Source organism: Carlito syrichta, unplaced genomic scaffold (genome assembly GCF_000164805.1).
Source record: "Carlito syrichta isolate Samal-C Ts95f unplaced genomic scaffold, Tarsius_syrichta-2.0.1 Scaffold305869, whole genome shotgun sequence".
NCBI classification, from domain to species: Eukaryota; Metazoa; Chordata; class Mammalia; order Primates; family Tarsiidae; genus Carlito; species Carlito syrichta.
The window spans coordinates 904,076-930,812 of record NW_007249965.1 but is presented as its reverse complement, the minus strand read 5'-3'; the positions used below and the strand labels follow the sequence as shown (position 1 = coordinate 930,812).

Here is a 26,737-nt window from a genome sequence, read left to right as displayed (position 1 = left end):
GAATGAGCGGAGGGCATGGCCTCCGTGTATACTCATTTATGTATGCAGGACCAATGAATAATGTTCTCTCCATTTTCTCTTTCCTGTACAGAGTCGTGGTAGTGTTTGGTTTTCATCCATTTTCTTGCTGCTAACTACGCCCACCCTAAAATGATGAGCCTCACATGTTTTCACTCATAAGCAGACTCTGAACATTTACCACAATACTACAAGAAAGGGATTGGCAGTAGCGGTATACTGCCGGGGTGGGGGTGGAACACAACTTCAATAAGGGTACCTGATCTCAAACCAAGCAAAGTGGGGATCAAAGGCAGGCCCAGACATTACCTGTAAGATATCCACTTATATACCTAATCCTGAATTGTACCCCATATCATTAAAATAATACATATAATATACACACACACACACACACACACATATATAACAACAACAAAAAAATGAGCTCCAATCAGCATCCTTCTAACCCCAGTCCAATAGGAAAAAAATCACCTCAGAAGTTAAAACAAGTATTCTGGGAAATGGACAGGGTGCTAATGGGGGGAAGAAGCCAGGAGTTTTCCCCCAAACCATGGGATCTAAAAATGTAGTTAGCCTAGAAGCAAGCCATGATCCTTGTGGTTTAACTTGGTAATGCTTTGGCATAAGGAAAAGGCAGATACAGTGTAGAATGCATGGGCAGTGAGAGGAAGATCTAATGGCCACTGAAGCATGTGGTTTTAGATGCCAAGACTGAATTCTGATATTTTCTAGATCTCAATAGCATACTTACTGTTACAGGTTTGGTGTTTCATTACTAAGGTTTGTGCTGCTACCACAGAATATTATGAACTGGGGAATTTATGTGGAAAAGAAATTCATGAGTTTGTGGTTCCAGAGGCTGGGAAGTCCAAGACTGAGGGACTGGGATCTGGTCAGGGCCTTACTGCTCCATCATGTCATGGCGGAAAAGCAAAGAGAGGGCAAGAGAGAGAGTATGAGGGAGAAGGGATCCAAGCTCACCCTTTCATAACAAGCAACCGTTGTGATAGCAGTATTGCTTTTGTCTTGATGGTGGAGCCTTCGTGGTCTAAGCACCTCTCATTGTGCCTTCCAACACCATTTGACTGGGGCTTAACTGTCCAACAAATGCTTTTGGAGGAGCACACTTGAGCCACAGAATAAAGTGAACTTATCTCCCTATTCGGGGCAGTCCTGATCTATGCCTGTTTTCCCTGTGTATGCTGAGCATCCCTACCCTTTCCATGTGTCATGTTGAGATGGTAAATTATGTGGTCACCTACAGTTTCTGTACCTTCCTTGCCACACTCTCTGTGCATGTGTGTGCTTGGCTTTTCCCCTGCTTTTGTTGAGCTTTGCATTGGTCCTCAGTGGGTTTTTTTTCGATCATCTCTGTGCTTTATTAAGGACTTTAATCTTTTATTCCACCTTCCAGGGTGATGGCTAATCCTGAAGGTCATCTCAAAGAACCTTATGGATTCTCCGTTATCTAGGGCAGTAGCAGGAACACTGAGGCCTGGGTCGATGTCCTTAGGAATGCCACTTTCTTTCCACTTCCACCTCCTTTCCTCTCTCTCTCCTGCCCCCCTTTACCCTTTCCCTATCCACCAGCGACCGCTGACTGACTAATCTTCCATGTCTATCTTAGTGCCTTTCCAGCAATTACTTTGTGCAAGGTCCTGTCCAGAGGTGTGGCAGTCATGGCGATTTTGTGCTGAAACACTCTATCGAATTGTATTTCCTCAGTTCACCAGTTTTAAGTTCCTGTGGGATCACTGGAAATAAAACTGTGATGTATTATTTCCACAGTTCTTATGGTTTTTATTCAGTCATAGTACATTATATAAACTCTGACAAGTTTTTTTGTCCCAAAGTCATGCCTGCACTTTTGTAAGGAAAACTCAAAACTGAGAGATGAGTTGCTGAGTTTCCTGACATTTTCATTATGCATTTTAAAATAAGAGATTACAGTTTCTAAGATGTTATCAGGAGCTAGTGAAAAAGTCAGCATGCTCTGCTCACTAATGATTCTTACTAATATTATTTTTCTAGTGCTCTATAGCCAATGATATTCTTCTAATATAGGTTAATATGCCTAAATTTAATGAAAATGGATTTTAATTTATTTACATATATTTTAAATACATTTTAACTTATTAAAACACTTAATCTAACTTGAAAAGACATGCGTGTATGTTGAGTAAATGTCATGGCATACATTCAATATATGAAACTCTATTTATTATATCATTGTGCTGTAAGAAGCCAATGTAAAAGCTTCTAGAAAAAACATTCAAAATGCGTAATGTGATGGCAGAACTCCTTTGTAATGTTGCTGTTATTTGCTTGGGCTGTCAGTCATGTTAGGTCTTGACATAATTCCCTATGTGGCATGATTAATTATGTAATTGTAATTTTTCACTGCAGTGTTTCTGCAGCCATGACATGCCTGTTGTATGCCTGAGTCTATTTAAATACTAATCATTCCACAGTGTTTCTTTGTATACAATTCTGTTGCTTTTCTAAAAAAATATAAAAATAGTAAAAAGGCTCTGAAAAGAATTATATGATTGAGGTAAACAACAGAGGTTGCAGTCTGGAGTCTGAATTCATGCATCAAAAATAAAGCATTTAAGTAGATTTTTATCAACTAGCAAATGCCATTTCGGTCTGAGAATTTCACCACCTCATACTACACCATCTGTCTCCCAGGGAGCAATTAATCTAAAACTCCAACATGCAGCATTAAAATTCCATTAGCACCAAACGGAATATTAACATGTCTGGTGTTGCCATTTTTATCCCTCTAAATTTCAGTGTTAATTTTGAATACAGCAGGTATCACATTTTAATCTGTTTGGTTGATTAGGAATATCGACTAGAATATATCATTAGCAGCTAAAATTGTGAAACGATACAGAGAACTTAGTTTGATACCATGTGTGTTTTGGCAACTTCCACACCCAGTATGAGGGCATGGTTATTTGCCAAGGTGCTCTATGTTTCTCAAGCCCGTCAGCCTGAGTCACTCACTTGACAATTCCTTCTCTCTGCAGAACCACATCACTGCCTTCGCAGAGGTCACATGATATTGAAGCAGATGGTTTGTCACTGCACTGGACGTCATCCCTTTTTACCATCCATTCATCACACCCAACGTTCGTTTGACTACACGAGAAACTTATAAAGTCGTCTGAAAACTTTTATAATTTTCAAGTCCATGTCAACCTGCTTCCCCCACTAGACTGTGAGCTCCCCGAGGGCAGGACTATGTCTTTCTTTTCTGCATCCCCGGCACCTGCGCAAAGCTGAGCACAAAGCAGGTGCTCAATAAAAATGTGATGATCGGATGAGCAAATTAACTTTCCAATAAAACATTCACTTCGGTTTCTCACAGAACCACTGTGACTGTGTTAAAAGAAGCCCCTACACAAATTGTTAATTATATACGAAAACCCTCTATTTTGGGCTAGTTGTGTTTTAAATTTTTCATATATCTCTTCAGGGGTATGCCATACCTAATTTGAAGTGGACTTTGAAAGTCATGGGGGTTTTTATTTTATTATTCAGCATGACATTATTTCCATTCTAACAGATTTCAGTGTGTGAAATTACTTTACTTTTAGAAAGTATGTTCTATACTAAAATAATGTTTGCACATTATATTATGCTATATTTCACTTAAAATATTCCTACTATACATTCTAAGACTGGTGCTTCTGCTTTTGAAGGGGAAAATGCCAATTTTTACTGTAATAAGTAATGTATCATAATTAAAAATTATTTATTTGGACTTCTTCTTCTCCTGACAATTGTGGTTTAATTGATGGCTTTTGAATGCAGGCAATATTTAGGGCAGTTTAAGTGAGTAAATTGTGCACTGGTACCTTCTTATTGAATAATTTTCAACAGGTAACAGCTCCTTGGGAGTGGTCAAAGGCTCTGTTTTTACTCGTTAAGAGTTCACATAATTTAAATGGGGAAAGGGCCACATCCTGATACATAATTTAAATTATACAAATGCTAGAAATATAATTAATGTATTTTGCATTGCATTTATGTAGTACTTTATAGTTTACAAAATACACTTATTACTTTATATAATCCTCATAATAGCCTGGTGTAAACATTCAGGGTATGGCTATATTTTTATAAGTAAGAAAAATGGAGCCAAGACAGGGTGAATAATGTGCACCATCCCGCTCTAAATAGTAAGAGCCATGGCTGAAACGAAAGTTTGGGTTTTCTGACCCTGAACTCGCGTTCCTTCCAAATGTACCACAGCTGCCATAGGGTGTTGGACACCAAGGCCTTCCAGAGGTCGTAGGGTCCTGGGCAACTGTCTGCCCATGACCCCAAAATGAAGAAATGCCAAAAGGGCTAGGCAAGTTCTGCCATATTTTAAATATGTGTGTTTTAAGAATGAGCACTTTTCAAATCTCCACTATATAGTAACTTATTTATCATCCTATTTTAAAATAGTACACATGGAGCATCTAGATGTGGGGTCCTTTGTAAAAGTGAAGTCTGACTCTGCTGTACCTCTTCCACCCTCCCCTCGGGTCCTGGCCCCTCTCAGGAGAGTCCCTGAGGATAGCCCTTCCACTGAGCATGTGGCATCAAGGGTGAACATCATCACGCTGTAAGGAAGATGAGCTCCTCAGCAGTCACTTTGCAATGTTAAAGCTCCCCTGAGTAACTTACGCTTACATGAGCAGTAGTTAATTGACTGAAATGAACCTTTCTAGCCTTGACAGTACTAAAGAAAGTAAACTTTTCATTTTCTATGTCATTTTAAGAGAAACCAGCAAATAAATATAACCAAAGAGTATTCATTACTCCCCAGATAGTGGCTACTTCCCTACTCCCATCACTGAGAGAGTTAAACACTTCTATTAGGGCCAAAAAAAAAAAAAAAAGTGAAAGATTTCAAACCCCCAGAGCAATTCAGTTCTGTTGGAAATTGAGAACATGAACAAGCTTTGAGTGCCTTGATTCTTTAAAGAATTTTAAAGACAATAACAGTAATAGGGAATTCACTTACTGGAGATGAAAGTGCAGAGGATGGTCCTAATGTCTTAGAAGGTGAGATTCCCAGGAAGATATCCGGAGTCACTCAGATCTGTTCTACATTCATTTCCAAGTAGACCAGCAGGAACATCTTCCTGTTGTAGGCCCCAGCTGTAAGTTCAGATGTCAGTGTCATATCCTTGCCCTTTGATAAACCTGGTCTGAATGCCGGTGTTATACATTCCTCAAAAATCCATATTTAATTTCGAATCAGAGTAAGATCATCTCTAATGTCTAAACATGATGGACCCAAGATTGCACAATGAAAGATCTTGTCACGAAGAAAATCCAGGAAAAGAAAGAAAAGCTACATGAGGATAAGGCAAATGCCAGTAGAGCATGTTATGGAGAGTGTTGAAAAAACACAGTTGAGAAAATACTGAGATGTAAATATGTACATATGTAGTCTAGCAGGCAAACACATATCTTTCTGATAAAGACATCTTCTTTTTATTCTACTTACTTGGGGCCCAGGTCAGTATAAATTGGTCAACCTGAAAACTTCAGTAGTCTCTGTTTGCATGGCAGAAATTCTGCACATGTTTTATCTGATTCCTATGATAACTTAAAAGGCTCTTTTATGTTAAAAGAGAGGTGAATCTTCTTTGACAGACCTTGTCTATTCCACTTCTAACTGGGCCTCTCTTTTCTCAGGATCGATCCTAGCCAAATATCTCAGTTACATCAACCGTATACAGTTTCCTTTGTGAAAGAGCAGTAGGGAGAAAATAATTCTCTGCTGTGTATTGTATTTTTCAAATAAAATTTTAAAAATTTAATTTAAAAAATGAATTTTGGATTTTATTTCCTCATGCATTTTGGCCTTTATTTGGGTAAAGGAATAAAGAATGCTTGTTAGTGTGCATGAAAGAATTCTCCGAGTGACTGAGGCATGTTTGGAAATAGACCACAGTGGGTTGGATTAGACTAGTTCCCTGGCAGCTCCATGACCCCTTCCATCTCACAGGCCATCCTGAGATCTCACCAGCCTGAGATCCTTATTTGCAAATCACAGTCCCCTAGAAACCCCTTGGGACACCAAACAGAGGTATGATCCACGATATAGTCTGCCTCCTATGTGTAATATGGCCTTAAGAATGGATGTAAACCATCTTGTTCCTGCCTCTCATGCATTAAGTTTTGATTGCATACCCTAAAAAGTTGCCCTGGAAATATAGCATTGGCTCTATATATATGCTTTGAAAATATTGGTCTTCTTACAATTTGCCAGGAATGGGCTTTGCAATGAATTTTGTAAATTATGATTCTTCTAAAATATCAATCAAGAAAATGTTCAGGCCGGGTGTGATGGCTCATGCCTATAATCCTAGCACTTAGGGAGGCCGAGATGAGAGGATTGCCTGAGTCCACGAGTTCAAGACCAGCCTGGGAAACTTGGCGAGACCTCGTCTTTATAATAAATCAAAAAACTAGCCAGGTATGGTGGTGCATACCTGTAGTTCCAGCTAGTAGGAAGGCTGAGGTAGAAGGATCGCCTGAGCCCAGCAAGTAGAGGCGGTGGCCATGAGTGTGCCACTGCACTTCAACCTGGAGGACACAGTGAGACTCCAACTCAAAAAAAAAAAAGAAAGGAAACGTTCTCCTGATTTAAGTGCATGAATCTCTTTTAAGAAAAATATGAGTATTCAAAATCCTCTTACCTATCCCCTTTACTTTAGATTATAGCTGGTTCTTAGTCTGACTGCATCAGGACGTGGTCAACATTTAATAAAATAATACGTCTGCTCTCCCTATCCCAAGTCTCGTGAGCCGTGAGTGGATCATAGGATCTGATTCTAAACTCAGACTACCCTCTTGCATATCCACAGCCTTGTTCACAAAGAGCTTCAGATATGAAAAGATGGCTGAGTGGACGCACAGCCATCTGGCGTTCAGATGAAAACTCAAAGCTCCTGTCTCAGGGTGTATTCATAAGGGTGAAACTGACAGAGGCCTTCCTGGCCTGATTACTTTCTTGGTATTGCATTTATATATGTGTTCTCATTTTCATTTTTTACTGAATCGATATCACTTGTAGGAAAGAGGGAATTTTTTTTTCTTCTCAGAAGGATGAAAAAAGGTATACTTGTAAGATTCTTTTTTTTAAAAAAAAACCAAAAAACAAAAAACGAAAACCTTTCCAAAATAGTGAGATGCTTTGGATTCTAGTTGGGTGTCCCTAGAGATAGCACTCTTTGTCGTGAAGCACTTTCAGCCCTCATTCATTCACACATATGGAATGACTGTACACCAGGTGATTTTCAATGTGCTGACTACACAGTTGTTGGAGAGATAGCCCCAGCACTGCCTGTCCGGATTGTACACGTCAGCACCTCTGACGCCACCACCCTGAGAGGTCCATTTAAAGTCCCAGCAGGAGGACGTGGCTCAGACTCGACCCGCCACTCACTCTGCGAACTAAGCAAAGGACATTTTTATAATAGATCACAGCCGCAGCTGACATGAATAAAAAGGCAGTGACTCCACAAACGATGTTGCATGATTTGACTGTTGCTAAAATGGAAAAGCCCAAAAGCGCTATGTGATGATGATCAGCATCCCCTAGCCCTCACTAGTCTGTGGCTCAGCTGAGTCCTTCTTCTGGTCTGAGCTCATTTAGGCATCCGTGATCACACTAGAGGTTCTGATTGATCTTGACTGGACTCTTACACAACACGAGAGTTGTCTGGCTGTATGCCAGTCCAGGATGACTTCTCTTGGGACAACTGCATTCTGTTCTGTGTGGTTTCTCAAACTCCATCATGCTAAGCAAGGGTTTTTGGCAGAGTGGCCCGAGCAAGTGGAAGCATGCAATGCACTAGCACGTTGTCACTTGGCCATCTCATTCAGTTGACCAAGGCCAGTTCCAAGCCCAGTCCAGATTCAAGGAGTGGGGGAGGAGCTACCAAGTCACACTACAAATGGGTGGACACAGAGACAGGTGGAGAGCACAGCCATTCTTTCATTCGATCCACCACAGACTTATTTTGCTGCTAAACCTTAAACATATTCAAGTGCTCCTCAGAGTTCAGTTTGTCAACTTGTGTACTACTGATGTGTTCTTATAAGTATGAGAAACCCACGAATGACATTAGAAAGCAAGCTTATTGTATCTGAAAAAAGATGGCCACCCTACCTATCACCAACTATGTCCCAAAATGCTTTTGTGACAGACTGGCCAGAGAACTGTCTATCCATGGAGAGCAAAAAGGAACTTGCTAAAACTTTTGTTTAGAGAACTTCCTAGGTCTTCTCTTCCAGACAATAATAAAGGAAGAGACCATAATTTACAAGCAGAAATAGAGAAGGAAAAAGTCTAGGCAGAAAAAATAGGAAAATAACTGAAATATAAGACCGGGTTATGATCCATTGACTAGTGTGTGTGTGTGTTGTGTGTATGCATGTGATTGCTTTGTGTATTTCTGTTTTTCAGAAATTTCAATTACCATGGCCTAGTTAACTAATAGTACTCCCCCAACAAAAGCGTTCAAATCTTAGTTATTGGTATATTACCTGGGAGTAACGATACAATGTGCAAATTGCTGCTGGCTCCTCCATCCACACATTAGTTTATAAACGTGTACAGATGGCCACATCCCAGTCATGCCACCTTTTTCAGAATCTTCCAGTGGTTGATCACTGCACACTAGCTATTCTGTTCATGCACAGGCAGCAAAGCATGTAGTCGTGATGACTCCTTGTCTCCCAGTAATACATCCATGTGACATTTCACAGAAATGTATAATTGTAACAGGATCTGGTCAACAAAGATGGAACTGCAGCAAAGTCAAAAAAGGTGATAATTCTAAAAATGAAATTTGATTGGCATGGTAGAGTTATACAAACATAGCTAACCTCGGAAGTGTGGACACTGCCACTGGTGTCCAAGAGACTCTGGAAACTCAACCAGAGAGACAGTGAAAGTGAGTTTATTGATAATACATAAGGAAAAAGCTTGTGATGAAAAAGATGACGATGTCTTAGAGGGAGAGACTCTGACAAGATTTGTCATATTAAAGGAGTTCTTGGAGATACTTTGCAACATCAGAAGTGCAAAGGATAAAATATTAGTAGCTGATCCAAACTTCTCCAAGTTATAGGACAAAAAGCTGGTGGCAAACACTGATCAAACTTGTCTTAGCTTGGGCTGCAATGACAAAATACCCTAAACTGAGTGGCTTAAATATAGTCATGCATCACTTCAAGATGGGAATGTGTTCTAAGAAATGTATTGTTAGGCAATTTTGTCCTTGTGCAAACTTCACAACATAACTTGCACAATACAGAAGGTGTGACTTACTACATGCCCCAGTTCCATGGTGTAGCTTATTGCTCCTGGTTGCAAACCTGCACAGCATGTGACTGGACTGAATACTGTAGGCAACTCACATGATAGTATTTGTGCATCTGTGTGACACAGAAAAAGGTCACAGTAAAAAATATGGTAGCATAATCTTATGGGACCAGCATAGGCGTGTGGTGCACAGCTGTAATAGACACTTATTTCTCACAGTCCTGGAGACTAGGACATCTGAAATCAGCGTACAAGCTACCATGGTCGAGTTCTCGTGAGAGCCTTCTTGCTGGCTTGCAGACCAATGAGGGAGACAGGGAGGGAGAAAAGGAGAAGAAGAGGGAGGGAGGAAGGAAGGGAGAGAGGGAGGAAGGGGAGAGGGAGGGAACAAACTCTGGCCTCTTCCTCTTTGTGTAAGAACACTAATTGCACCATGAGTGTCCCACACTCATGACCTGATCTAACACTAATGACCACCCAAAGGCCCCACTAATCACATTGGGGATTAGTGCATCAATATAAGCTTTGTGGGAAACACATACGTCGAGTCCATAGCACAACTGCTCTTGATAAAATGTTTACAAAGAAAGAGAACATTTAATTCTCAATGTTTCTATTTTAAATCACAGGGTATGGAATAAATGTTAGCTTGGCCATTTTTTTTTTCATTTTTCTACACACTTAAAACTGTCAGTAAGAGTTTTTAATAGTCTGACAAAAAAATGCTTGAATGCAGCAAATTAATTATAACTTCTTCCATTGCTTATTAAAATTATTTTGCATGGTCATTATTTCAGTCCCACAATACTATACAAAGTAGGGACTGCCTGTCTGTATGTATATATAAGAAGATATTTATACTGATATATATATCCCTAAATATGCATGAAACCCATATATATGTAAGTTTTATTTTTAAAAGAAATATTGTCTATACTTTATGTTAACATACAGCAATAAAAGCCTAGTAGTGTCATAAGTTAGTTATTAGATTCATTTTTACTGTGGCTATTTGGTCCCTTATTTTTCTATGACCAAATATAAAAATATCGGTCTTATCAATGGATAGAAAAGTATTTGTATTAGAATGTCACCTCTGCTATTCCAAGGAAAAGTGAATTTTTTCAAAATTAATTGTGCTTGATATTCTAAAAGTTCTTTTAAAATCATCTTGCTTACATTCCGGCTCAGCACATGCATATACATAATTTCACCTACCAAGCCTCTTGAATATCCCATCATTGTTGGGTACTCTAATAAGTAAAATTCTGGAGAGTTAGTTACACCAAGTTATACAGGAGAGTTTATTTCCTTGATCTGAAGAATCTCAGAAACTGCGATTATTTGGTTTTTTTCTCTGTTTACCTGTCTACGGCTTTCTCTGCCCCCTGCTGTTAATTCTCATTATTTCTTGTCTTGAAAACAATCTCTCCTAGAAACTCTCTCAAGGACTTCCAGTCTGCTGATTTGTCAGCATAGGCTGCTGTGAAAGAATACCACAGGTGGAATGACTTAAACAGCAGAATTGTATGTTGCACTTTTCTGGAGTCAGCAGTCCAAGACCAAGGTCTGAGCGGGTTGGTGTCCTGGGAGGGCTCCCTTCTTTCCTTGCAGACAGTTGCTTGCTCCGTGCACCCACGGAACGGGAGATGTGTGATGTCGTGTCCTCTTTCTATAAGGACAATGGTTCTATAGGATTTATTGAAGCTGAGTTGCTTCCCTAAACTCCAAACCCAGTTACATTGGGGCTTTGAGTTTCAACATGCAAACTTAGGTGGGAAAACACAATTCAGTCCATGACAGCTATCCACTGTCTTAAAATTTCATCTAAAGGATGCCAACATAACATTAATAACCATAGTGCTATTCTATTTAAGATGAAGTTGATTGGGCTGAAATGGACTCTGTCTCTCTCTTATAATATAGAATGCAAGGACTTTGTAATAGGTGGTTTTCTGGTCATTACTCTGACTGTCTCTTTGATTTCAGATGGTTTTCTTTGGTTCCATTAAAATCATTCCATCATCCAAAATGTGGTTATAATTGTATATTTGTTGTCGGTGAATATATCTTGAAGTCGGGCATAATTTTTCTCACTACTGAAAGTAAAAAAAGTGAAACATGAGATTTTCAGATGTCATTTTGAAGCATAATCTGAAGGAGCCTAAATAGATGTCAAATAATTGTGTTTTTTCTCTTAGAGAATGATTGTAGCATATGGCGCAGAGTTCCAACAATTTTACGGTAAATGAAATTTAAACCTTTGGGATCCTAAGTGGCAATGATTGAATGTGAAACTTCAATGCTAAGAAAATTTCCAGCTCTCTTAGCTAGCTGGCTTTATTTATGATTCAGTGCTTTGTGTTGCAGGAGAACAACTTGTATATTATGCCCAATAAGTCAAATGATGTGAACTTGCTATCTAAGTGGGAAATTCATAAGATATATGGTGACAGCATCTGGGACCAGGCTCATGCCATTTCGAATGCCTTTCTATTTAATCTGAGTACTTGGTTCCAGTCTTGAAATATTGAAGACATACAAACATAACAGCTGGGCCACTGTCAATTGAAACACTAACACTGTTCACTTTAATAATATATAGTTTAAAAAATAATATTGCTATCTTTCAAATCTCTTTTTTTCATTATTGCTAGTGCTTTCTAACTCAACAGCTTTCCAGGAATATTGTAAGGATAACAAAAGCAATAATAGTAAAATGTTCTTCCATCCAGGTTGACCTACATGCTGACATAATTACTTATACTGTTTATATCCTGGTATAAACTCATGGTATTTACTTTTAAATTTTAATATATATTTACATGTGTGGGAGCACATGTGTGTATAAAACATATAAATTATTTTCATATCTATTTCTATATCTATCTATATCTATCTATCTATATATATAGGTTTCTGATTTCAGATGTCCCTCTGTGGTTCAAATTAAAGTCATCTGGTCATCATAAGTGGGATTATGATTATATGTTTGTTGCAAGTAAGTATATCTTAAAATAAGATATATATATAATAGGATATATATATATCTTGAAGTAGGGTTTTTATAGAAATATATATAAATATTATATATATACAATTTTATTCTGGGTAATAGACCAAGCAAGTACTTCTGCTTTCACTATTATATGTTAAATGTGCTTTCCTAAAATTCATATGCTTAAGTCCTAACCCTCAGCAACTCAGGATGGGAGCTGAGTTGGACAGAGGGTAATTGCAGTTATAATTAGTCAAGACAAAGGTATACTGTAGTGGGGTGGGCTTTACTCCAATGTGGGTGGTGTCCTTATGAAAAGGGGACACTCAGATGCAGACCCACATGCACAGGGAGAATGCTGTGTGACGAAGGCCAGGCTGGGCCTTGCTTTGCAAGCCAGGGAACAGGATGGCTACAGACCCCAGATGTTGGGTGGCAGGCGAGGCATAGGTCCTCTTGTGGCCCTCAGAAGGTATTGACCTGCCCAAACCTCAGTTTTGGATTTCTGGTCTCCAGAACAGAGGTATATACATTTTGGTTATTCATGCCACCCAGTTTGTGTGCCCTAGCATTTGAAAACTCCTATTTATCTCCTATGGTATTCTGGAATACCAGAAAAGGCAGAGATAATACCAGGTTTGAATCTTGGCTTCTCTGCCAGCTCTGTGGGAGTTTTTTGGTTGTTGTTTCTTTATTTTTTGTTGGAGTCTCACTCTGTCACCCAGGCTGGAGTGCAGTGGCAAGATCACAGCTCACCACAGCCTTAACCTCCTGAGCCTAGGTGGTCCTTCTACCTCAGCCTCTTGAGTAGCTGAGACTACAGGTGTGTACCACCATACCTGGCTGATTTTTTTTGAGAGATGAGGTCTCACTATATTGCCCAGGTTGATCTTGAATCTCTAGGCCCGAGCAATCATTCTGCCTCAGCTTCCCAAAGTGCTGGGATTACAGGTGTGAGTCACCGTGCCCAGCCACCTCTGTGATTTAGACCATATTATTTAAACCTACTGATCTCTTTCCCAATCAGGTTAGACTAGCTACTTTTATAGCAACAGGAAACCCCAAATCTCAGCCCCAAGTAATTAATGTTTATTTGGGGTTCATGCTGCATGTCTGTCAGGTGTTGTTTGGGGGCTCTGACTTTTTAATAGCCATCCTAAATGGAGATCCAGGCAAGCAGAGGAGACACTATTTGGACCATAGGCACTAACAGTGGCAGAGGGAAGAGGCCCAGGATGACACTGTCTGGCTCCTACATGTTCCATCCCAGAAAAACGCACATGGCTTCTGCTCAGCTGCCATTGGCCAAAGTAAGCCACATGACCATACCAGACTACAGCAGCGTGGGGAGGTACCAGAAACGGAAAACCAGCACCCCGACACTTACAGACAGACCCAGTGGCCATCCTTCAGAATGAGAGTGATCAACTCAGCCCTTCATCTACTCACTGAACAATGTTTAACCAGAACCTGCTATGTGTCAGGCACAGTCCCAGACACCAACCACAGAGCAGGGCACAGAACAAAGATCCTGCCTCCAGCGGGTGTTCATTTCAGAGAAATAAAAATGAACATAAATTTATAAGATAATCTCAGACACTTGTGTCATGAAGAAAAGAGAAACATGGTAAGGATCGTGAGAGACACCGGGGCAGGGAGGCAGAGGCAGGGGCGACAGATATTTTAGGCAATGGAGGCAGGTCTAGCACAACCATGGCATGTGTGAGCACCCAGTACATTTTGTTCTTTCTCCCAATACTCTAGATCATTGGCATCAACAACAGATGACCCAAAAGGAATTTTGCAACAATTAAATGATAAAACATAAAAAGAAAAGACTAAAATTCCTGATTCTGGCAAGGATGCCATATAACTGATGCAAACATATATTTCTGCTGACAGTGGAAATCCCTTTGGAAAGCAATTTGGCGTTACATTTCATGAGCCACTAAAATGGTTATAACCCTGACTCAGTAATTTCATTCCTGTGAATCTGTCTCCAAAAGTCATATAATTTAATAATCACAAAGACAATTGTTGCAGTGTTATTTATGATAGCAAAAACAACCTGAATACACAGCAATAGGGGAATGGCTAAATGGATTATGGTTTACCAATTACATAGGATATTATGGAGTCATTAACATGATAATTATGGACATTATGTAGCAACAGGAAAAATGTCTACATTATAATGTTATGTTAAAAAAAGGATGCAAATTATACCTTATGATTACTGTTATGTAAAAAATCATATATGTAAATGTTTGAGATTAAAAGAGAGCATGGAAGAGTAAAATCTGAAATGTGCAAATTAGAGGTAATTAAAAAATTTATTTCAATCATTCCTTTACCTCTGTCAAATGTTTAACCAGTAATTCTACAGTAAAATTTATGCCATGCATTCAGAAATACAATTAAAAGAACCCCAGAGAACAATGCCTCCCCACCCAATGGATTTGATCTTGACTGAGATTCTAACATCTATGTGCTCTATTTTGACTTAACTTTATTCTATCCTAATGCATAATCCTAACATTGGCACTTTTGTGATGTCTATATAAAATTACTGCTGTAGATGATGCCCTCTGTCTTAAACAACCACATCCCGAAACTTAGTGACTGACATGATCAGCCAGGACGTACTTCTAAAACACTACAGTAAAATGTGGACTTAAAATATGAAGGCATTTGATATCTACATTGCCGAAGTCTGGGAGGAAGCATCTGTGTCTTCATTGCTTAGAAGTGGATGTTGAGCTAAGCTAGTGGTTCTCTAGTAGGGGCAAGTCTGCTTTCCAGGGACCCTTTGGCCATGTCTAGAGACATTTTTGTTGTCACAGCTTGGGGGAAGGAGGTGTACTCCTGACACCCGGGGGATAGAGGCCAGAGATGCTGTGTAACAATCCCAGGACAGAACAGACAGGACAGCTCCAACCACAAATCGTGGAGTGACCTGAAATATCAGGAGTCCTGCCTTAAGAAGTCCTGGGGTAGGCAGTGGAAAGACATAAGCTTGAGAGTAGGGATGCCCAGCTTTCAGTCTTATCTCCACTGCTAGAAAGGAGGGGAGTGAGCTAGAGCACTCACATTCTGTTCCTGAACCCCTTATTATAAAATGGAGATGAATAACACTGATCTCAGTTCACAGGACGGTTCTGAGGGGTAAGATGGGTAACAGTGTTCATGCTCTGAGATGCTCAAGTGCACCATCTAAATACCATCATGACATGTATTTGGAAGCTCTTCTGAAGGTTATTACCAAAAAAAGTAAAGGTAAAGACAGTTATCAAGTAGTTTATGCATAATTACTTTTGATATTTTTAATTTGTCATGTTTCCCCACAAACTATTAATGAAAACCATAACAAAATCTTGTTTCTTTGTCATTTTCCAGATAAATTAGTTCATCTCCTTAACCAGTCATCTGTCCCTATCCTATGTCTGACATTTCCCCTTGTCGTTGAGTCTCTGCTCTTGGCTACAGATATGCCTCTGGGTGACCACCCACACTCGGCCTGCGGCTCTCATTTCCTCTGGCCCATTCTTTACCTGTTACTGCCTATCTCTCACTTCTCCTTCACTCCTCTGCCAAGGGGGCAAAAGTTTGTCTATTTCTCCCTTGCAAAGGCTGAGTCTAACCTCAGTCTCCCTCGTTGTTGCCCTAAAGGGAATGACACAGAAGCTACTATACCCAGCAGCATTGCACACATGCAGTGAATGTATATTGGTTTTAATACCATCCTGCCTTTTGGGAAGGGCTTCCCAAAGAAATGGCTGGGTCTAGGGCTGGGAAAGAAAATACACATGATGAACCTAGAACAGTGAAGTGATCAACACACACATGCATGTTCACACACACACACACACACACACACACACACACACCTACACACACACACACGTAAGTAGTATTTTCTTCTTATTCCTTGAAAGGTTCATGGCTGAGGCCCCTGTAACAAAAGACAGATTAACAAGAGGAAAGCACATACATAAGAAGTTTGACATGGCACAGGAGACAGACTTCAGACTTCAGAAGAAGACTCACAGAAATAGGGACACCTGTGTCCTTGTACGCTTATGTTTGATGAAAAGGGTCATTTGTGAGGAAGATCAATTGGATGAGAGAACTATGATCTAATGTCAATGAACTGGGAGGACCTTAGCAAGACTCAGGTTCTTCTTGGTGTTTGGGGGTCTTCGAGGATGAGGGTGTTTCTTTCTACCAGGTTTGGGGAGAGTGCCCCTGGATGAAGGTTTGGCAACCTGCTTCAGGGGAAAAGGGACAGGAGAAGGTGAACATGGCCTTCCATGTCTGCCTTCTCAAGTGCCAGGTCACATTTTGGGGTAGTGTGTCCTGGACCCATCACACATGATGAGATTATGCCAAAGGCACATAGTGCTCAAACAAAAGATTTCCCAATGTTCCAATCAAAGCTGGGGCAATTTAAGCAACAAAATAATTTACTGTTGTACAGGTAATATAGCCCAATGTTCTATAAAATACCATTGATTCCTTATGTACACAGTAAATGATTGAATTGCAAAAGTAATAAATTGCGGAGAATCAACAAATCCGTGCAGCATAATTGTGAATAATTTAGGTAGATACACCAGCTCAGAGAGGTCTGAATAACTCCTCATTCCCTAGAGTGGCCTACGTATACTGACTTCCTTCCAGAGAGAATGATATGGAAAAAGAGTATCTTTACAAAGGGAAACCTAATAGATGCTACTATAGCCAGGTGATCAAACTTAATATTATCAGTTGTAAGTCAGGTCGATATATGTACCCTTAACATGATTTGATGAGACAGACACTGACTATGTGGTCTTCGTGAAGCCATAAACCCAGTCAAATCATGAGAAAAACATCAACCGAATCTCCATGGAGAGACATTCCACAAAATACCCGGTTTGTGCTCCTCAAAGCTGTCAAGATCATAAGAACAAGAAAAGTCTGGAAGACAGTCAGGGCCAAGAAGAGTCTGAGACAAGACAAGTAAACGTAGTATGGTATCTCGGATAGAACCCCAGCACAGAACAAGGACACTGGGTGAAAACTAAGATCAGAATGAAGTACGGGCTTTAGCTAATAACGATGTATCCCTGAACTCATTAACTGGGAAAAAACATGCCGTGATAATATAAAATATTCACAATAGGATAATATAATACTCAGGCATAAGGAAATCCTCTTGTACTATGTTCTCAAATTTTTTGTAAACCTACAACTATTCTAAAATAAAATTTGCTTAATGCAGCTCAGCATGGTGGCCCATGGCTGTAATCCCAACACTTTGAGAGGCCGAGGTATGAGAATTGTGTGAGCACAGGAGTTAGAGGCCAACTTGGGCAACGTAGTGAGATCTCATGTCTACAAAAATAAAATAAAAATAAATTCGCTGGATGTGACAACATGCACCTGTAATCTCAGCTACTTGGGAGGCTGAGGTGAGAAGATTACCTGAACCCAGGAGGTTGAGCCTGGGTGGCAGAATGAGACCCTCAACTCAAAATAGCAACAACAACAATAATGATAATGCTCACATTAAAATTTTTAGAAACTGTTTTCAATGATTAGTCAGTGGATCCTCTTCTCTGATGAGCTATCTGCGGGTCACAGCCAGACATGCCTACCATGGCTTTGACTTCATCTATTCTCAGCTATCAGTCATTCCTAACAATGTCTGGGCAGCCTCTCTTTATTCATTCACATACTCACATATTGGTTAGGAATTAGACATCTTTTAAATCATTGATTAAAAATGAAGACTGGTGAAGGGCACTCAGGCCCATGCCTCTCTGATGGAGCAGGATGTGCTTGCTGGGTGACTGCAGTGGGAGGGATGAGACTAGGTTCTAGGGGTCAGAGGCAGGCCTGGTGTGCACTGCTGGTCCAGCGTGGAAGGCTCATCTGGTAGGTAAAGATGATACTCCAAAGCTCGATGTAGAAAATGAGACATGTTTATCCCAGAAAGGCCCAATGAAAAGCAGTGTGGATTCAAGAGGCATAGTGTAGGAAGCAAGAGCATAGACAAGATGCAATTCAAGACAGGTCCAAGTGGAGCTGGCATTGAACAACTCTAGCAGCAGGAAACTGCCAAGCTGGCCCGAGGCTCTGATACCTTCTCCCCACCCCTACCCCTCCCCACAAGAAAAAGAGTGGGCAATAGCAGGGCTGGGCCTCAGTCCTGAAATGATCCGGGTAGCCACTAAGCTTGTCATCACAACAGGCATGAGAACCTGGTGGAGCCAGGATTGATCACCAGATGGGCAAGGATTGGGATCAGGCATTGGGAAGGAGACAGAAGATAGGTTTATTATTCAGTTTATGTAGCAGACACTTCTATAGCACTATGAGTCAGGCCATTCTAAAGTAACTCAGAAATATCAATTCCCTGGATCCTTACAAGGGATGGCACCCTTTTATCATCCTTCTGTTCCCAACACCTGTAATAGTACATGGCTCATAATACAATAGATGCTTAATAAATGCTTTTGGGGAAAAAAAAGGAGGAGAAAAATAGGGGAATGGAGAGAAAGGGAGGGGAGAGAAAAGGAGACAAAGGGGGAAGAGATGGGAAAGAAGGAAAGCGAGGGAAGAAGGAAGTGAGAAAAGGGAAAAAGAAGAATGAAGGAATAGATCACTACTCCCAAAAGTCTAGGTAGAATCTACTCAACATAGCTCTAGTCTAGATCAAGATTGGTTCTGGGAACCAGGGTAGTGGGTATAGGTGAGGAACTAAGAACAGCATGTTTTCTTTGAGAAGAAGATGGAAAGACAGTAATAACAAAATGGTCAGCATTTATTGATCACGTGCTATTATGTGCCAGCATCATTCATGCATTAGCCAATTTTCATCTAATCAAATCACTTTTGTTATTATTATTATTATTCCCTAGTTTACATGTAAACCAAGTAACACTTAAATTTAGTAACTTACTCTAGGTGACACAAACCATGAGAATCAAAACTGAAGCTCAAATTCAAGTTCAATTCTCAGCTCTAGGACACTGTGGTAAACTCTAGGTGAGGTGCAGACAGAGTCTGTCAAAGTAGATCAAAAAGTGGCTCTACTTTTGAAGCAATCCATGTGGTGCCCCTTTTAAGCAATCGTGTCTGTTTATAAGCACGAGAAGCATTCTATAGCGCCCAACATGGAAAGCATCTGTGAAAAAGAGTCAGAAGTGGGTACAGGGACATGGGGCATCTGTGGTCAGAAGATGATGAGGATAAGATGGAAGGACTTGGCATTTTTATTACATAAATCAATACCTGCTTTAAAATCAATACCTGATGATTATGAAAAACAGAGGATATCAAATAGACTCTGTGATATGCTATTTATAACAGCCTAGAACAAAAATACTTTTTAAAATCAATTTATATGGCAAAAAATTTTGAATAATATTCAAAATATAGTGCACATTTGTACACAGATTATTCTATAGTCAATCTTTGTTTTTGGGGGTGTCCTCAACTAATGCTATCACCTGTAAGGAGGAAGATGTTCTTAACAGTAAAATATTAGCTATTCCAAAACTGAGGAACTAGAAATACTAGACAGTAAAAATTCTCCTTTAGCCAAGAACCAAAAGTTCTCATAGTAGACGTCTACAGCATTCCATCTTTAAAGGCCTCGTACATATGGACATACTACTGGGAACAGGATCACAAAGCTTGTGAGGCGGCCTGGGCCCTGACATCTCATGACCCCATTCTTGGACCTCCCCCACCAGTCTGTGTTGAGTTCCTGAGCCTGGCTGTGACCCTCACTCTTCTTGCACTTGGTATAAAACTGCTTTCTCAGAACCTGGTCCCAGGCCTTGACAGTTGTCCTGTTCTTAGGAACTAAATGCATTTTGGCTGAAAGGATAAACAGATCTAAAATACAAGCCTATAGCAACTTAGATGAATTTAAAGCCTAACATACTCAGTGATCTATCACAGAAACAAAGAACTGAGTACCACATGTTATCTCACTCATAAGTGGACCCTGAATATTTACCATAACACTATAAGAAAGGGATTGGCCATACTGTTAAACAGACAGAAATTGGAACCATTTCCCCTGAAAATGAAAACAAGACAAGGATGCCAACTCTCATCCCTCCTGTTCAACACAGTATTGGAAGTCCTAGCTAGAGCAATCAGAGAAGAGAAGGAAATCGGGGGTATTCAAATAGGAAAAGAGGAAGTTAAATTATCCCTCTTTGCAAATGACATGATTCTATAACTTGAAAACCCAAGAGAATCTGTCAAAACCTCCTTGTACAGATAAAGGACTTTGGCAAAGTCTCAGGGCATACAATAAATGGGCAAAAGTCAGTCACATTCCAAAACACTAACAGTAAACAAACAGAAACTCAAATAAAAAGCACAACTCCATTCAAAATAGCCACACACACACAAAAAAAAAAAAAGAAAAAAAGAAGTACCTTGGTATCTTCCTAACCAGAAACATCAAAGACCTTTACAATAGAAACCACAAAACTGTTCAAAGAGAACAAAGATGACACAAACAAATGGAAAAATATTCCATGCTCATGGATTGGAAGAATCAACATTGCCAAGATGTTCATTCTACCCAAGGCAATCTACAGATTTAACGCAATACACATTAAATTACCAGCAGCATTTTTCTCGAACCTGAAAACAACAATGCAGGAATTCAGATGGAAACATAAACAACCATGAATAGCAAAAACAAAAAACAAAAACAAACAAACAAATACAAACAAAAACAAGTGGGAGATACCACACTCCCAGACTTTAAACTTTATTACAAGGCTACAATAATCAAAACAGCCTGATATTGGTACAAAAACAGGCATATAGACCAATGGAACAGGATAGAGATTCCAAAAGTAAAATCTCAATTTCTCAACCAACTCATCTATGACAAAACCTCCACCATCAACCACTGGGGAGAGGAGAACCTATTCAGTAAATGGTGCTGGGAAAACTGACTGATTACATGCAGAAGATTAAAACAAGACCCCTACCCATCACCATACACAAAAATCAACTCTAAATGGATCAAAGGCCATGTAAAACCTCAAACTATAAGAACCTTAGAAAATGCAGGAAACACCCTTATGGAAACTGGAACTGGCAACCAATTCCTGATCAAAAGCTCCAGTGCCCATGCCATAGGAGAGAAGATAGACAAGTGAGACCTCATCAAAATGAAAACCTTCTGCAAAGCCAAAGAAACCATCTAGAGAGTGAGGAGACAGCCTACAACTGGGAAAAAAATGTTTGTTAACTGTATATCTGACAAAGCCTAATATCTAGGATCTATAAGGAACTCAAACATGCCAAAAAGAAAAAAACAAATAGCCCCATTACAAAGTGGGCAAAAGATATGAATAGACACTTCTCAAAAGAAGACACATGAGCAGCCAACAGATACATGAAAAAGTGCTCAGCCTCATTAGTCATCAGAGAAATGTAAGTTAAAATCACACTGAGATACCACCTAACTCCAGTCAGAATGGCCATCATCAATGACTAAAAAAACAACAGATGCTGGACAGGATGTGGGGAAAAGGGAACATTTCTACACTGTTGGTGGGAGTGTAAAGTGTTGGTGGGAGTGTAAACTGTGGAAAACAGTTTGGTGATTCCTAAAAGATCCAAAAATCGACCTTCCATATCACCCTCCAATTCCCCTTCTGGGAATATACCTGAAGGAACTCAAACCACTCTATGAAAAAGATATCTGCACATGCATGTTTATTTCAGTATTATTTACAATAGCAAAAATACAGAATCAATCATGCTGCCCATTGAAAGAGGACTGAATAAAAAATGTGGTACAGATACACACGATGGAATATTATGTAGCCATAAAGGACAAAATTATGAACTTCACAGCAACTTGGATGAACTCAGAGTCTATAATACTGAGTGGTCTATCACAGAAACAAAAAACTGAGTACCACATGTTCGTGCTCATAAGTGGACCCTGAACAATTATCATAATATTATAAGAAAGGGATTAGTAGTAGTGGGAAACTGCCCAGGGGGAGTCACACCTCATCAACAAGGGTACCTGCATAATGAACGTTTGTATATCTAACCCTGAATTGTACCCCATGTCTTTAAAATTAAATATTTTTTAAAAAGAGAGGGATTGGCAGTAGCAGGACACTGCCAGGGAATAGAAGGGAGACACAACATCCATAAGGGTACCTGATCTCAAACCAAGTAAAGTGAAGACCAAAGGGAGGTCCAAACTTTACTTGTATGATGTCTATTTGTACACCTAATCCTGAATTGTACTCCACATCTTTAAAATAAAATATAAATTTAAAAAATAAAATACAAGCCTTTGATAGCTTTCCATAATTGAAGCCAGGGATAATTATAAAATCTCATTCTTCTTAGCTATTGAAAATATTTTAGAAGACACTTTATAAACATAACTATTAGGTTATACAAATATATATCCTATATAATATACAAATACATATGATATGTAAGATATACAAATCTATGCACCTTTTACAAAAGGCATCCAGAAATCCCCAAGCCTCTGATGGCATGGCTTAATGTTGAAGAGAAAGAAAGGGACAAGGAAAAGTTGGCTTTTTTGATCCAAAGTAAAATGTGGCCACTTGATCATTTTTCCTGGGGCAGGACCTCCTCAGAAAGTCTGACGATGCAGTTGAGATTCTTTTGCCTAGGTATGAGACCTTGGCAACAAGGTTCAAAATTGCTCATTGTAAATTTCAAAACTAACAATCTCAGCTTCTCTAGTCACCCCTTGGGGGTCCTATTGCTTCTTGGCTATTGGATCCAGTTGTGAACTACCCAAGCACTTGAGATTTCCCTTGCAACTTAAGTCAGAGACTGTAAACTCAGATGCCTACAGGGTCAGGAAAATGGTGAGCATGAGCGGCTCCTTGGTCTTTATGCGAATGTGGTTTTCATCGTGCAAACAGGGGTGCGTTCCCAGATAAAGGGGTGAAAGCTGCCACACGCAGCTCCTGCCGATTGTCGCCATAGCAGAATCCAGACCCTGAACTGCAAGTCATTCAATATTTCAAGAGAAGCCAGAAGTCTGCATTTTATGAGGACATTTCTAATACTTAATTGCATAGCTCTTTATACACCACTGTAGACTACATAAATTAGGTCTGTGCCCCCAATGCGGAATGGCAGCTGGTCTTCAGCTTTAAGATACTGATGCTGTGGTTACTTTTCTCAAGACACCTGCAGCCTTCGGTTCTCCAAGTCCTTTTCCTACCTATGTTAGGATGCACTTGTCTACTGTGAGAAGCAAGCAACATGTCATGTGGCACCTTGATAGACAGTGATTACAGCACTTTCTCCAGCTCATATAATACGCCAGCAGCAGCCCTGGCTATCGATAGCACTGCAGATTATTAGAACTACTTTGCCTTTCTTCTGGGTCACAGATTCATTTTCTAAAAATATCAGAGTTTTCTGTATTTGTTCTTTATTACAGACCTCTTTGCTTTCATTTCAGCTTGTTGGCATTTGAGCCACTGTTATAGCTCAGTCATGTAATCAAATAATAATGATTCCCTATTACCTAATGTGTGGAGTGTTTTTTTTCCTCTCTCCTCCAGGGTTCTTCATAGCTAGTAACGTAATATACCATGTTTAATTTGGCTCAGTCACTGTACCTGAATAGCATACTATATATCCTAAACCTGAACTATTGATTATTCATTAAAATTATCTCATAAATCCAGCCCTTCCTCTTCACCAGATCAATTCCTGTCAGTTTAATTTCTCTTCTTCCATTAAATAGGCTTTCAATTGTTTCCCAACCTCACGTCTCTTGCCTGTGTTGCCAATCATTCACATAGCTGCCCAAATAAATATGCTAAAACACATGGTTTGGCTACAATCAGATACATATTCATAGCTAATTATCTGTAGGCTAAACTCTATGTATCAAAGCATGTGATATTGTCAGAACCTAATATGTATTTAAAATAGCATCTTTGGGCCATTTTCTCAAACAACCTAATATTTAGCCCCAAGAGACAGCTTGTTTTCCCACCTCCCTGTCTGCCATGTTCATGAGGACATCACCCATGGTTATCCTCTGCTGTTCAGCCCTGACTCATCTCTTAAACTCTGCTGCACAGTGGTTCTGTCTGATTGTCTCCACAGCCCCAGGTGTTAAATCTCTGCCTCGCCTGTGCTATTTACCACTATTACAGCACTAATCTTTTTAGATTTGGGTTTTTTTAAACATATTTTCCTGGGATCTTAAGGTAGACAGGCACTGTGTGTTTTTCCTTACATAGACCCACTATTCAAGTACTGAAGCTACAAATCAGGAAGCATTCATCAAAACATTTTAGCATAAACAACTTATTTTAAGATTCTTTAGCAATATAGTATGATGACTCAGAGCTAGGATTTGAGGGGGGGAAAAGGTTTGAGCTCAAATTCCAGTTCTGATATCTATTAGTTTGGTAACTTTAAGCAAGTCAGATTACCATCCTTGGTCTCTGTTTGCTCTTTAAAAGATGCCACTGAGAAAATGAAGGGGTCATCTGAATACTGGGAGAAAACATTTGGAACACATATACAGATTCTCCTTGGTTTATGACAGGGTTAGGTCCTGACAAGCCCATAAGGTAAAAATATCGTGTCAGAAATACATGTAGTACACCTAGCCTACCAAGCATCATAACTTGGCTTACCTTAAACAAGCTCAGAATACTTGTTCACATTAAAATACAGTTGGGCAAAATTGTCTTAACACAAGGCCTATTTTATAATGAAGTGTTGACTATCTTGTGTAATTTATTGAATACTGCATGGAAATTGAGAAACAGAATGACTGTATGGGAGCTCAAAGTACAATTTCAACTAAATGCCTATCGCTTTTTCACCATTGTAAAGTAAAAGAATCGTGTGTCAAATCATTGTCAGGGAGTCTGTAAAAAAGACAAAAAACATACATGTAGACTATAAAGAGACCACCTGGAGAGGAGGGGTCAATTTGGCTGGCTGGATGCAGTTCTTCCTAGAAAGAAGAACTGAAATTCATATGGATGCTCACACCCCAAATAGACTATCAGGGAGAGAACACAGACCCAACAAAGAGCTCATGGGAAAAACCTAAGGCACAGAAAAGAAGGAAGTCAGGTGGCTATGGGGGGAAAGGGTAGGCAGGAGTGTGTGGGGGCTGATGGAATCTGAACTGTGGCATCTCCTGACCCTCATACACCTGATGCCAGTGTGAGTGTGATGTAGAGACACCTCGGGGATACTGCCAGATTGCAGACTCAGCTGGGTCACTCACCCTGCCCTAACTGGAGTAGCTGTGGGGACCATTATGGGAGTGCCACCCTCAAGGATGGTCTCACTCACTCTGCCTTGAATGCAGCAGCTGTGGGAGCCATGGTGGGAGCTCAGCCCTCAGGGATGTGCTCCTCCTCTGAGATGCTCAGCCCTATGTCTGCCATTGCAGGAGCCTCTGCTGACCCTCTGCCCGTTTGAGTCTGCAGCAGCACAGTGCTGGCTGGACCCAAAGAGGCCACAGTGTTCCTAGGAGTCTAGTCCTCAAGGAGTACTACTCCCAGGAGAAAGGGGGCCTCAAGGCAGCCCTGGGACAAAGGACACCTGGTGTGTGTTTTCCAGAGCCCTAGAACTCCCCTGTGGGGCTGTAAAGAGGGACTGCTTCTTGTAGGGGCAGGAACTCAGGGCTTGGCTCTATGAGTGGAGAGGTCCCTCCCACCAGCCAGCCGGCTTTGGGTTTACAGAGAAGCAGACTTCTGCCTCTCTCCTTTCCTCCTCCCTGCAGGCACGACCAATACTGCTGCCAAGGGAGGATGGCACACACGCCCCACAATGCCATCGGGCAGCCTCTCTAGCTGTGAGCGGTGACTGCAACCCCCTGGAGGTGTGACCTCCAGACTCAGGCTTACAGAGAAGGTGGGGTCTCTTTGAGAGACTTCAGAGCAGCTGTGTGGAGACTGTGAGAGCTCAAAAGCTCTCTGGTTGGGGCTGTGAGAAGTGACACTGCCTTTAATGGTGGCATAAACTCTGCTGAGCTATCCAGGCTAGAGGTGACGCCGCCCATGGCCTGGCGGTTTCTGTGCTCACAGACTTACAAGTGGGGGATGAGTCCGTGCCCCCCAGCACTCTCACAGGCACAGCCACGGCTCCCAGGAGGCTGAGCCGAGGGAGCCAGAGGGAAGCCTGTCTGGGCTGTGAGGGGTGACTGCACCCCCACAGGCAGCTCGGCCTCCAGTCCAAACTCTTTCAGAGGGCAGGGTCCCTCCCCAGCAGACAGCAAGAGAGCAAGACAGCTCGGTGTTTGGGGCTGTGGTCCTCACACCAAGCCCACTGCCCGCTACCACAAAGGCCTAGGATTG

The 26,737-nt window shown here is 40.5% G+C and overlaps 1 protein-coding gene across 2 annotated transcripts in view; it reads left to right on the top strand.

The window, feature by feature from the left end:
• Positions 1-5,858, top strand: part of PLPPR5 (phospholipid phosphatase related 5) — a 132,242-nt gene extending 126,384 nt beyond the window's left edge. Inside the window, exon 6 of one of the 2 annotated variants that reach the window (XM_021714910.1) lies at positions 3,057-5,858. In XM_021714910.1, the coding sequence (XP_021570585.1) occupies positions 3,057-3,089 (33 nt within the window). In that variant the 3' untranslated portion in view covers positions 3,090-5,858. The remainder of the gene's footprint in view (positions 1-3,056) is intronic. The other variant, XM_008062858.2, reaches the window with a different exon arrangement.
• Positions 5,859-26,737: the final 20,879 nt, after the last annotated feature.